This window comes from Papio anubis, chromosome 9 (genome assembly GCF_008728515.1).
Source record: "Papio anubis isolate 15944 chromosome 9, Panubis1.0, whole genome shotgun sequence".
Taxonomy (NCBI): domain Eukaryota; kingdom Metazoa; phylum Chordata; class Mammalia; order Primates; family Cercopithecidae; genus Papio; species Papio anubis.
In genome coordinates, this window is record NC_044984.1 from 11,939,070 (window position 1) to 11,952,321 (window position 13,252).

The window sequence follows — 13,252 nt, forward strand, 5'->3', positions numbered from 1 at the left end:
GGGATAGAGATATGGCCGAATAGCCTCAGGCCTTCGTTTCTGAAAAGAAAAAACTCAAAAAGCTGCTGAATTTCTCTGGGAGTTTAGGAAAGGAAGTGATTTGAGTCACAACGAAAGTGCTTAGTGTCGTACTTTGCACATCCTAGGTGTTCTAATGGAAGGAAGGACTGGAGAAGCAAAGAATGGAATGCAGGGAGCAGACCTAGGCAGACGCCTTGAGCCTACGAGCCAGGGCTGAAGGGAGCTGCTGGGGCGAGGACGCCATGCAGGCCAGCACCCTGTTCCCTGTGTTCCTGCAAGCCTCGGGAGGTGTTTTCAGATGCCAGAAAGAGCCTTCAGTAGATTCACAAGATTAAAACTGATCCACTTAATTTACTGTATCTCGGCTAGACTTGATCTGATTCTAATCTTGGTTTGAGACAGGGTCTTGCTCTGTTGCTCAGGCTGGAGCTCCGCGGTGCAGTCATAGCACACTGCCTCCTCAAACTCGGGCTCCGGTGATCCTCCCGCCTCAGACTCCTGAGTAGCTGGGACTACAGGTATGTGCCACCAAATCCAGCTAATTAAAACAAATTTTTTTTTAATTCTCCATTTTCAAATTTGAAAGAATAATACAATGAATATTCCTATTTCTTTCACCTCGATTGACAAAAAATGGTATTTTTAAGACATCACCATCATTGTCTTTCTTCTGGAGTATACAGAACCCAGTTCTGAACACAGGGATATGTTTGTAGCTTCGAAGAAGGAAGGGCTGTTTACAGAGCTACAAGAGCAGCTCAGGTGCCATTATCCTCACTGCACTTAATACAGTGACAGCTGAAAGCACAGAGTGGGCGGCAGCTCCAGCCTGGGATGGCTGAGCCTTTCCACTGCCACAGCGGTTAGTGGTTGGCACAGGGCAGAATGGCAGACCCAGCGCAGCACAAACCGCGCAGTCAGCCAGCTCTCCAGCCAACTGCATCTACTTCTAAAGTAGAAGTTAGACAAAACATGGGGTTCACTTAGATTGGGGTCCTGAGTAGGTAAGTGATAGGCTACTTAGGTGGAATCAGAGAAGTATGGCAGAAGAACGATAAGCAAATTCAATACTTCTGGAAAGAATTCTGGTTAGTTTAATATTTTGATGGCATGTTGCGGTTTTTGCAGTGTCGTGAAATTGGCTAAACGGAACTATGTTCCCAGTATTCCCTCCCTTGTTTCTCTGGTGAGGGTTGGCCACGAGAGAGGTTTGCATGAGGTTTGGAAGTGGAAGTAGAGCGATAGCCGTGCGTCTTCACTGGAAGCCGATGTAGGTCAGGCCCTCTTCCATCTCGGGCACGTTTCCATGGATCTCCTGCACCTGTGGTGTGGGCAGCCACTGGGCCCACAGCTCCTCCCGCCCCTGCAGAACTCTGCCTTTGGCTTTTCCAAACCCTGGGCCCGGTATGAGGACCAGCTTCTTGGCCTGTAGCCACAAGGATGAAGGTTTGGGGATAAGGAGAGACCAACACGGGCTCTGGTGAGAGACAGGTGCGGGTCCCGGCTTGTGGCTTGCAGGTCTGGGTTGTACTTGCTCTCCCCCACCCTCCTTCCCGGCCACCTGGCCTGTGGTCTGGTGAGGAAGAAACAGCCAAGCCAAGACTTTTACCAGCTCCTCTAATTGCCTAGGTCAAACCCCTTTCACAATCCTCTCTTTCTACATCATTGCTAGTGGTTCTTCTCTGGAACCTCTGACTGGCAGCAATGCATTACCAGTCCTTTCCCTCTGATGTGTTGCTATTTCCTGATGGAAACTGGGAATCTGAGTGATTTGTATTTCAAGAAGCAGTTATGCTGGATCTCTTTGTTGGTTAATACTCCATGACCTATCCGGCCGTTACGGGATATTTCAGGGATAGGAGTTGTGAAAAAGCCCTTGGCTGGACGTTTCTAGCCTTACTCTTCGGCAAGCCATTTCATTTCCCTGAGCCTCAGTTTCCACCTCCCTACAGCATGAGCGGGTCTGGGTGGGCTCTCACGGCCCTCCCAGCTCTAAGATTCCAAGTCTACGATTCTGATACTAAGCTCTCAACTACAATGAGCATGTTTACCTGTTGTCTCGGAGCAGTGACCCTAGGTCTTGGTGGTGACTTTAAATTCCGAGCTCCCAAGGTAGAGCTGCTTTTCTTCCTTTTAATTATAAATTAGCTGTTCACTGGCTGCGCTTTCTAGAGCCTGTTTTGCTTATCTTGCGATCTGTTCATTTCTGTTTATGAACACTGTCAAATAGGCCTCTGTCTGCAGTCTCCTGGTTTCCCTGGTCGAAGTGGAAGATTGCTAGAAACTGGCCTTCACTCCTCGTATTAGGTGTGTATATAAATTTATAATAAATGGGCTGGGCGCGGTGGCTCATGCCTGTAATCCCAGCGCTTTGGGAGGCCAAGGTGGGCGGATCACAAGGTCAGGAGATTGTAGACCATCCTGGCTAACATGATGAAACCCCATCTCTACTAAAAATACAAAAAAGCCAGGCGTGGTGGCGGGCGCCTGTGGTCCCAGCTACTCGGGAGGCTGAGGCAGGAGACTCGCTTGAACCCGGGAGGCAGAGGTTGCAGTGAACCAAGATCGTGCCACTGCACTCCAGCCTGGGTGACAGAGCGAGATGCCATCTCAAAATATATATATATATATATATATAAAATAAATGAATTGTGGAGTTAAGAGCAAGTGATAGTCTACAGATGTCATCTCTTTGTTTCCCTGGGGAAACAAAGCTGAAACTATAGGCGCATACCTCCACACCCGCCTAAATTTTTTTTTTGAGACAGAGTCTCGCTCTGTGGCCCAGGCTGGAGTGCAGTGGCGTGATCTTGGCTCACTGCAGGCTCTGCCTCCCGGGTTCACGCCATTCTTCTGCCTCAGCCTCCCAAGTAGCTGGGACTACAGGCGCCCGCCACCACGCTGACTAATGTTTTGTATTTTTAGCAGAGACGGGGTTTCACTATGTTGGCCAGGATAGTCTCGATCTCCTGACCTTGTGATCCTCCTGCCTCGGCCTCCCAAAGTGCTGGGATTACAGGTGCGAGCCACCGCGCCCGGCCAGCTTCATGTGTATTTATAGCCGTCCCCGTTACTCTCATCACTGCCCGAGCTCCGCCTCCTGTCAGAACAGCCCCAGTATTAGACTCCCCTAAGAGCGCGAACCTATTGTGAACTGCGTATGTGAGGGATCTGGGTTTTGCACTCCTTATGAGAATCTAATGCCTGATGACCTGAGATGGAACAGTTTCACCCAGAAACCACCCCCTACTTCCCTGTCTGTCGAAAAATTGTCTTCTATGAAATGGGTCCCTGGTGCCAAAAAGGTTGGGGACTGCTGTCATCAATAATATTGAATTTCTTGTGGTTTTTTGGACACACCAGGCATGTGTCATCCATTCAAATGCTATGGCTGCAGAGGGAAAGGGTAGCCAGATAATTATCCACATGCTTCAAACCAAAAAGATAAAAAAGTTGGCAACTAGATGTAGCTGCTTGCAAGGGTGACCAGCGTTATGCTGGTGTGTGTGTCCATGCCTCCGGAATTTTTCCAGGGTTATCAATGTCAGTGTAAGATCTGATGGAATTTACTGATGACCCCATTTTCTTCACCAATCAAGGCTCATTCCTTGAGGCGAGTTATGCTAAAAGCTTTTCTGCACCAAGTACTTTCAATCGGGTCTTTGAAGTTATCATAATTCCGACCAAAGAGAACCCAGACCATTACTGAATGCTCTTCAGGTGACCCTATTTGCCTGTCACATTGCTTCTACAAGGTCACATCCTGCATTTCCTGTGGAACAGCATTTTCAAACTGATTCTAGTGTTTGAGCTGGAACCAAAAGAATGAAACTGCTTTTACATAAACGCATACTGCTGTCTCTGCAAATAAGGTGCAACAATATGACTGACTTGTAAATATCTCCCAGGACAGTGCTGTGATTTTCCAGTTGATTCTGCAGCTTTAAAGATATAACCAAGTATCATTAGGCTGTTCAAGGATGAGTGGGTCCCACAGAAGCTAGAAATAGTTTACTTCCCGCTTCCATTTATAGATGCAGAAGACTAATATTCACAGAAAAAAATACGTAGACAAATTTTGTTTACTAGATCTAAAACATTCCTGCTTCTCAGAACAACAAAACCAGAGGAGTATTTAAGACAAAATAACAGTGTATGTTTTGAAGCTAAAAAGTTTCCATCAACTAGTCCCATATACACCCTCTACCCTTCACGTAATCTCTTTGGACACTCAGCTCCAATTTTGCCATATTTTTCTTCACATCTCAATCTACACCTTCCTAATTTCCCCTCTGTTTGTTTATTTAAAATGGGAGTTTCGCTCTTATTGCCCAGGCTGGAGTGCAATGGTGAAATCTCGGCTCACTGTAACCTCTGCCTCCTGTGTTCAAGCAGTTCTCGTGCCTCAGCCTCCCAAGTAGCTGGGATTACAGGCACCCACCACAACATCTGGCTAATTTTTGTATTTTTAGCAGAGACGGGATTTCACCAGGTAGGCCAGGTTGGTCTTAAACTCCTGACCTCAGGTAATCCACCTGCCTAGGCCTCCCAAAGTGCTGGGATTACAGGCGTGAGCCACTGTGCCCGGCCTCCCCTCTTAGTTCAATTCCTGGTCTAATTGTAGTTGTCACATCCAAACCAGTCCTCCAACAATAGCCTGCTGAGGCTGGTCGCAAAGGGGTTCCAAGCTCTGTCAGTAACTGGCCTGAACTTCAGGCTCTCCCAAGATCTGCATCTTCTCATTGGAAGCCTCTCCCTGAAACAACTGTTCCTCCTGCTACCCTCTGTCTCTGGAGGCTGATTGATTCTAATTCCCTTTATTCCTGTATCCCACGTCCACCTCTTTTCTGCGGGGTCCCGGCCAAGACAGCTCTTCTGGTCTAGCTCACCCAGCCCAATCCTTCTTATAAATTTTCTTAAATGTAACTTCAAGTCAACCAACCTCAAGGTCACCTGTGAGTCTTTCTATAGTCATTATTCCATCTGCTTGCACTGAAGCTTTATTCCTTCAATGCCTATTTTTTATGAGACTTAAGCTTCTAGTCTCCTAAGTCATCAAATCTAGTGTCTTGAGCAGAGAGGTCATTGAGAGGTATGTGGCAAGGACAGAGGACAGCTCTTCAACAATTGCCCTTCCTGTTTTTCCTGTAGGAATCATAATATCGTTTACATGTTCTATCGAAATGGACCATGAGTGTGTAACTGGCCTTTTTCTTCCTACCATGTACTTGTGTGTTCTGGAGTCAGTCAGCTAGAAAACACTGACCAAGTGCCTTAGGCTTCCACGCCATAGTGTGCATTTCATGTACACAGTAAAGCATGAAGGCTGGCACTAAACTTAGCTAATGATCCGGTGTTCCGTGTGAATGACAGAACACAGGATAAACCTGATGACACCACCACTTTATTTTGAGCTAAATCCTCATTTACGTGAGAAGAACAGGACAGGTTTCACCACTGCCTCCTTTGGCAACTTGGGTGGTGGTGTTCCCACCGAGTTTATAGCTGCAAAGATAGGTCTTTTCTCATCTTTATGTATAAACAGGTACCAGTTTTGATTTTATTTAATCATTTCATACATTAACATACATGACACATCAAAATGAGAAATGCACAATTTAACCGTTCAACAGCTGGCCTTCAAAAGAACACTATATTCATATTAAACATTTACAGTCTTTCCATCTAACTTTACACGTCCTAAATCATTTTCCAGCATTTCTCACATAGAAGTCTAGTTTTGCTCTTTAAAATCACCATCTGTATCACCCCTAGTAGACGCCAGGGTTTCCCCGATTACATGCTGAAGAGAGCCAGCCACCACCCCACCTAAAGACACCCAAGCAGCTCCGGAGCCCGCCTCCGAGGCCACCCCTTCGCCTCGCAGTCTCGGTTCCAAGAACTGATTATCTGACACTAGTGAACCAGCACTAAAGGCTGTAGGGTGTGACTACATCACAGTTCCAGAAGGAAGGGGACCATGGCCAAGAGAAGCCCTAAATGGCAGAAGCTCATTAAAACCAAGTCCCCCAAACCTCCTGAAACATCCTTAGCAAGGAGCTCCTGCTTTCCTTCAACATGCTTTGGATATGACCGCATTCTGGAAGTGGTGAACTGTTACACGTTTGGTGTGTGTGCACGTAACGTCAATTACTGTGTGAAACGAGAATGTCTGATTAAAGATTTCAATGTATATAATTAACTCAAATCATTGACCAGCACTTTCCCAGTATCATAACAGCGCGGCTGACCCTCTTCTGCCTTCACTTTACACCCCATCATAGTACATTATTTGTGCACAGCTAGTGATGTCTGTGCGGCTCATCATCCCATGACCAAGTTGGTCTGTGTTGAGTCATATCATTCTCTGCTGGTTTTAGAAGTCACCATAGGAAACATGAAGTCACATCCTGGTCAAAAAACTGTCCATTTCTCAAACAGAAAAACCTGAGATACGAGGCAGCAACTAGCGACACTTACAGGAAGGGAAAGAACAATGACAACACCCGCCCAGCCCCACCCCCACCCCCAAAAAGCTGCTGTCGTGAATTAAGGCTTCAAAGACGACCCACATTGTAGCTGATAAAACTCAAGCCAGGAGGCTGTTTGAAGGCAGATCTGCACTATCACTTGTGTACTTGTTCCAATGACCTCCTATGTTCAGCTGCCAGGACCGATTCCATACCGTGATTGTAAGTTGAGGACTTGCTCTCGCTCCATTTTGATGTGCCCTTTCCACTGAAGACGCGCCAGCCAGCGTTTCCGGAAACAGCTTGGCCATGGCTTTGCACTCTACTCACAGTGGCTGATCCAAACTCAGTGGTCTTCTCAGCTTTCTCAACAGTTTTATTCTGAATATTCCTTCCTCACTAAAGTCTCTCTCAGCCCTACTAGTAAATTCGAAAGTCTGAGGCAATTACAGAAACACCAGCCCCATCGCATGCCGAGGGGATAAAAGCCGCTAAGGAAATAGGTTTCCTGCTTCTCCTCAGCAATTTATACCTTTCTTAACCTTCCCATACTTTACCTCCCTAGGTAGTTTCCTATAAAATTCTGCCATATTGTTACATTTTACCAACTGTATCCATGCAGTGAAGCAGAAAGGGCAAACACATCTACTTTGGCTGAGAACTTGAAGGTACTGCTGGTCTGCTACCACCCAAATAAATTCACATCTGGCTTGAAACCAAGTTCATCTTTATATTTAAAGGACTGACAATCCCATTCTAAATAATTCTTTGATTTACAAAGAGGGAGGTAGACTTGTTAGCCTCCCAACCTTAGCTTAAATCATGATTACCAGGTTCCTGGCAGTTCAGCTGAATCCTAGACAGTTCCCTTCTCTTCATAAAGCTGAGAAGAAGAAAAAAAATTACCTCCATCCAGGCCCACTGGAATTTTGTGCATAGACAGTTTGAATTGGTCTGAAAAGTGTGACTAGCTACCTACCTATTCACAATGCCTAGAAAACGGGCTACCGACATGGTAGTGGTCAAAGCCCCGACTTTGCTGTCTGAGGTACTGGGTTTGCTCTAAGGTAGACCTTGGCAAGGCCCCTAATGGTCCGTCCAGCAGAGTGATGCTCGTGTCCCTCGGCTGTCAGGTGAGCATGGCTTTGTGAATCAGCTTTGGATAGGATCATTTCTCTTGGATTTCCCACTAGGCTCTGTCCCTAACAGGGTCTACCTACCTGACCCCCAAGCTGGCTCAGTCTCAGCGCTAAGGTATACTATGGAAGGGACCGGACAAAGACGAATATTTGAGATCTCTTAGTAGCACAGCGTGAAAATGGTAGGGGATTTTGTCCTCCAACACCAAATACACTTGCTTTTTTAAGAACAAGAGGATGTGTAATTCACTGAATAAAATGGTTTCCTCTGTCTAGGGGGGATTCTAGCATCTGCTCTTCCATTTTTGTTGAGAGAAATATTAGCTGATCTCTCAAATGCAGATGTTAAGAGAGTAACAACTGGGTCGATCCACCTGTTGCTTTTACACCATAGCTCCATTTTCCAAAAATATATATGTATGTACATATATATATTTCAGATTTACAGGGAATTTTTTTGTGAACAAGAAAAAAAAAATTGTCTATAGAAGTCACAAGTGTTTTTCTTCTCAGGAGACCTCAATGATTTCCATGCTGCCCGAAAAGCTAGACTGACTGCCCACTTTCCCCAGCTCTTCCCGTGACCTGTTCTCCGACATGATGCTCTCTCCAAATTCCATTTGGCAGCTTCTGCGTTTAAACTGCTTTTCAAAGGGGCTCTCTTCATGCCAGCTCCGCCGTGAGTCAGCTCTGTCACTTGGCTTCTGCCGCCTGCGCACAGAATAGACTTGGTCCCCGCAAGTGGGCAGCTGGCTGCAGCTGTAGGCAGAGTAACTGGCACTGCCTCCGTAGATGGCTGAGGCAGAGTAGAAGTGTGAGGACTCTGTGGCAAAATACCAGCTGCTGGTGAGGGAAGGGGTAGAGGTCTGGGGGGCCAAGATATCCGAGTGCCAGCCCTTAAGGCCCAGGCCAGCAGACTTCGTGAGGTGCTGCTGGCTGGTGGACAGGCCAAAAAGAAAGCTGGTGTGGTAATTGTCCTCCACACTCCCACTTCGATGCAGTGGAGATAAAAGGGACCTCTGGGTGGTGCCACCGCTGCTGGTTCTGACCGAGTGCAATCGCTTGCTCTGGCTGTCTGAAGGCCTGGTGGTCTGCGGCTTCTTGGGGATGCTGGCTTCCTCCTTATCAGGACTGGTTTCAGGAGTCTGCTCCGATAGTTCCTGCACAGGGGAGAACTGGCATAGTTTGTTGGTCCCGTCCAGAGTAGTGGAAGGTTTGTAGTATTCCAAAGCATCTTCTGATGAGGAGAAGCCATGTAAGGACGCTGCCATGCTGGCGGAATATGAAACTGATTTGATATCCAGAGAGAAGGAACGCTTGAGCTTATTGCTGTCTTCCAGCCTGTCTGCGGACAGGTGCAGCCCACTGAGCGCCTGTACCAGCGGGCTGTCCTCTAACAGCGACGGCTGCACGCTGGGCACACTGGCAGGATGCACGGGCCTTTGCCCTGCTGCCTCTGAGGTAGCAGAGTCGGCACGGGGTGGACAGAGGGGCGTCTCGCTTTTCTGTCCACCCTCTGAGACAGCAGGGACGGGGTCATTTGGCTTCTCCAGGTGCAGCAGCTTGAGTTTGCTCTTTGGCCCTGATGCTCCTGTCTGGTTCTTAATCTTCTTCTCATAGTCCAGGAGTTGGCCCAGAAAATTGAAGTTTGGAGATATAGTAGGTCTTTTTTCTTTCACAAATCTACAGAGAGAGGAAAAAACAAAAACCCAAATTTCACAATTACACTTTATCTGATGAATATTAAGTGAATAAATGAGATAGGGAATTATCAGGCAGACCTCAAAAACTTTGAAAGGTGATTGGTTTAAAAGTTCAGGGAGACGCCTCAAGGTGGAGAATACAAAGGCCCTAGGCACTGGGAAGGCTCTGCACGCATCCCTGGAGTACGCCGGAAAGAGGCAGCTGAGCCCCAGAGGCTCTAGTTTTTGCCTCATTTTCAAGGGCCCAGGGCTCCCAATGCAGCTGATAAGAGATGATATGGGGTTTTGTTGGTGGTGGTCTTTAAGAGACAGGGTCTTGTTCTGTCACCCAGACTGGAGTGCAGTGGCATGATCATAGCTCACTGCAGCCTCGAATTCCCAGGCACATGCAGTCCTCCCGCCTCAGCCTCCTGAGTGGCTGGAATTACAGGACTACATGCTTGGCTAATTTTAATTTTTAAAGTTTCTTTTGTAGAGAAAGGGTCTCAGTGTGTTGCCCAGGCTGGTCTTGAACTCCTGGGCTCAAGTGATTCTCCCACCTTGGCCTCCCAAAGTGCTGGGATTACAGGTGTGAGCCACTGTGCCTGGCCAAGAGATGATTATTCACCACCAAGGACAGCCCTGACACACACACCAGTGCTACCAACAAAAGTACAGTGTAACAGCCACTCTCCTTCAATTTCCAATGTCATCCCCTCTCAAAGTCACCAGTCACTTCTCAAGACAGTTCACATTTTAAATTTAATGACAAAAAGAAAATGGTATCAGATGATCAAAGTATCAAAGCAACACTTCTTTTTATAGTCAACAAGACAGAATAACCACGACAAAGTGGTCTCTGTGTGCTAAGCACTATGCTTATGCACTGAATCATCATTTAATCCTCAAAACTACCCTATCATCAGGTGGGTGTCATTATCCCCATCAAATAGCTAGCTACACAGAGTCCTTAAGTGACTTGCCCAAAATCACACAGCTACTAAATGACGGTGCTGGATTCAAAACCAGGCTGGTCAAATATCTGGGTCCACTTTTGTAACCACCATGTTAAAAAAGATTCATCAAAGGATGAAAACTAATACTAGATGGCTTTCATGTTTCATGGAGGAAATAAAGACTCAGAGATAACAGACAAATTCTTCAGCAGCCCCTGCGCCTCATGGATACTTTTCAGGTGATGCAGGAGTAGAACTACACTGAAAATCTGCATTTGAATAAGGAACAAGAAAAACAAAAAGTAAACGTGGAAATCAAGTAACCTAAGCAAATTCACAAAAATAGAAATAACTGGCTCAAGAATAACTAGTGTAAATGTAGGGTCCTCATAATGAGACTTCATAGCGTGATATAAGGGTGACTTTTCTTCTGATTTCTAAATGGAGCAGGAGGACTTCAGGGAGGCCTGAACGGGGGCATGAGAGCTCATGCGGATGACCAGAGGACCCATCTCCTCCAGGCTCCTGACTTACGTGGGATGGTGTTTGGGCAGCTCATTTCTGTTTTCCAAACTTTCCAATTTGAGGAAAAACAAATGCAACTGTTAAATCAGGCCTGCCGCATAAGTCTCTCTATTTTTGATTCCTGATCAGATAACAATGAACCATCTCTACCCAACGAGACATGCAGGGGAATCAGATTCATCAGAGACTGGAGGCAACCCAGTCAAAATCACACACACACAGAACCTGGCCGACTCTAGAATGTGGGGCATTTTACTGAAGAATGGAGTCTGACAGTTATCTGGTTCATATGTGCATGTATTAGGCTTTTTCTTCCCAGCAATCCAAAGTGCGAAGCAGAACAGAGACTCTGCAGTGAGCATTCCATTACAGCTTCCCCCCATAGGCACATTTACACCAAGGATACTTTTGCATTTAGGGAAAGCCATAAACTCATGTAACAGGATAGAGATCTCTGCCTGCATCTGTTGTTCCTTAAACATAAAAAGTGGCTGAGGATGAATCTGACACATGTGAGGGCAGAATTAATGCTAAACAGTAAAACAGCATTCTTTTCCAATCTTCGCAAGATCATTAAAAAATCCACACTAACCTGTAAAAAGTGTGACTAAAATAATCATGACCTGCTTTACTTTGGTTACCCATCCTCATAATTCTTTATGTTTCAGGTCCAATGAAAAGCCAGTCACAGAAGACACTTTCCTGCCCTCACCTGTAAGCTTCATCTAAAGACATGTCCATCCTCTTCATGATGTAGGCAATAGCGATGGTGGCAGAGCGGGAGATCCCAGCTAAACAGTGCACTAGGACACATCCATTGGAGGCTTTTGCTTTCTCTGTATGAGTCAAATGCAAGAAAGGTCACTACTAACCATTTTGTTCAGCAGTGAAATCTTGTTTCCATTTACTTACTCAATGTCTTCCACCTGAAAACCTCCTCGCAAATCTCCTCTGTGTACATCATATTTATCCTTGCAAAATTCTTTTCAGGAGATAGGGGAAGGTAATTCCCTCACCACTGACCCCAGCAGGACAACTGGGGTCCAAAACTATTTGTTAATAAGCAATCTGTTAATAAGCTATTACTAACTCGGGTTTCCTGGCTTATGTTAGTAATTTCCCCTAAGATATGGGTAATGTTTAATTTATTCCTGTTAGGTGACACTTCAAATTTTTCCCTGATTACATAAGAGATATAATTACATTTATTAATATTATTACTACTATTTTGAGATAGTCTTGCTCTGTCGCCCAGGCTGGAGTGCAGTGGTGTGATGTCGGATCACTGCAATCTCCGCCTCCCGGATTCAAGTGATTCTCCTGCCTTAGCCTCCAGAGTAGCTGGGATTACAGGTGTGCACCACCATGCCTGGCTAATTTTTGTATTTTTAGTGGAGTCGGGGTTTCACCATGTTGGGCAGGCTGGTCTCTAACTCCTGGCCTCAAGTGATCCATCCACCTCAGCCTCCCAAAGTGCTGGGATTACAGGCGTGAGCCAATGCCCCTGGCCTCCTTATTTTTCTTCAGACAACTTTTCTGTATGTCATAAAATGGCTCAACTTTATTTATTAAATTTTAGAAGAAAACCTTGTATATGCTATGAATCAGGGTTAGCCATTCACTTTAATGAGATCCAAGAGAACTTTTTTTTTTTTTTTTTACTTTTTATTTATTTATTTATTTATTTATTTATTTATTTATTTATTATTATTATACTTTAAGTTGTAGGGTACATGTGCATAACATGCAGGTTTGTTACATATGTATACTTGTGCCATGTTAGTCTGCTGCACCCATCAACTCGTCATTTACATCAGAACTTTTATCCCTTCCTTGATACCCAGGAGGTATTGTCTTTATTGCATTACCTCAATTCCCCACACCACGGTGGAAGGACTCATGGACACTTTGTTAGAACCAAAGAACCAGGGAAATCCAGGCAGTGCTGCCATCTCTCACTGCTGAGGGGCTTAACAGTATGTACATGTGGCAGGGGATGAGGTTATTCCACACAGCCTGGAAGCCACTAACATTTTGGCCAGTTCCATGACTACCTTAATTCTAAATAATTACATGTGTGCTCAGTCATGAAGCTGAATTCTCCCTTTTCATTCTTGGTAGATACTACCAAACGTCTACTGAACCTTCTGTTAAAATTCTTACAAGTCACAGATATGCAATGAATCTTGCTTTGGCAGCTAAATAATACAAGGCTCTTCAATCTCACTGCCTATGTTATAAATATACATAACTTATATAAACTTATAAGTTTCTAGTGCAATGATTATTATATATAACAATTATTCATCATATATAAAGCAACATAGAGGTTTTGGGTAGTATATGAATAATCAAGCAGCAAGCAGCTTCCTTCTAGATAGGGAAACCAAACACAATAAAACAATAACAAATGAATACCAAGCAACACTCTAACAAAGAATTGTATGCTATACAAATAA

At 45.3% G+C, this 13,252-nt stretch overlaps 1 protein-coding gene across 4 annotated transcripts in view; it reads right to left on the bottom strand.

The window, feature by feature from the left end:
* Nucleotides 1-5,551: 5,551 nt before the first annotated feature.
* Nucleotides 5,552-13,252, bottom strand: part of DUSP16 (dual specificity phosphatase 16) — a 92,785-nt gene continuing 85,084 nt past the window's right edge. For all 4 annotated transcript variants that reach the window (XM_031650299.1, XM_003906015.5, XM_009180241.3 and 1 more), the window contains exons 6-7: nucleotides 11,506-11,629; nucleotides 5,552-9,313 (exon numbers count right to left, since the gene is read on the bottom strand). In XM_031650299.1, the coding sequence (XP_031506159.1) occupies nucleotides 8,140-9,313; nucleotides 11,506-11,629 (1,298 nt within the window). In that variant the 3' untranslated portion in view covers nucleotides 5,552-8,139. The remainder of the gene's footprint in view (nucleotides 9,314-11,505; nucleotides 11,630-13,252) is intronic.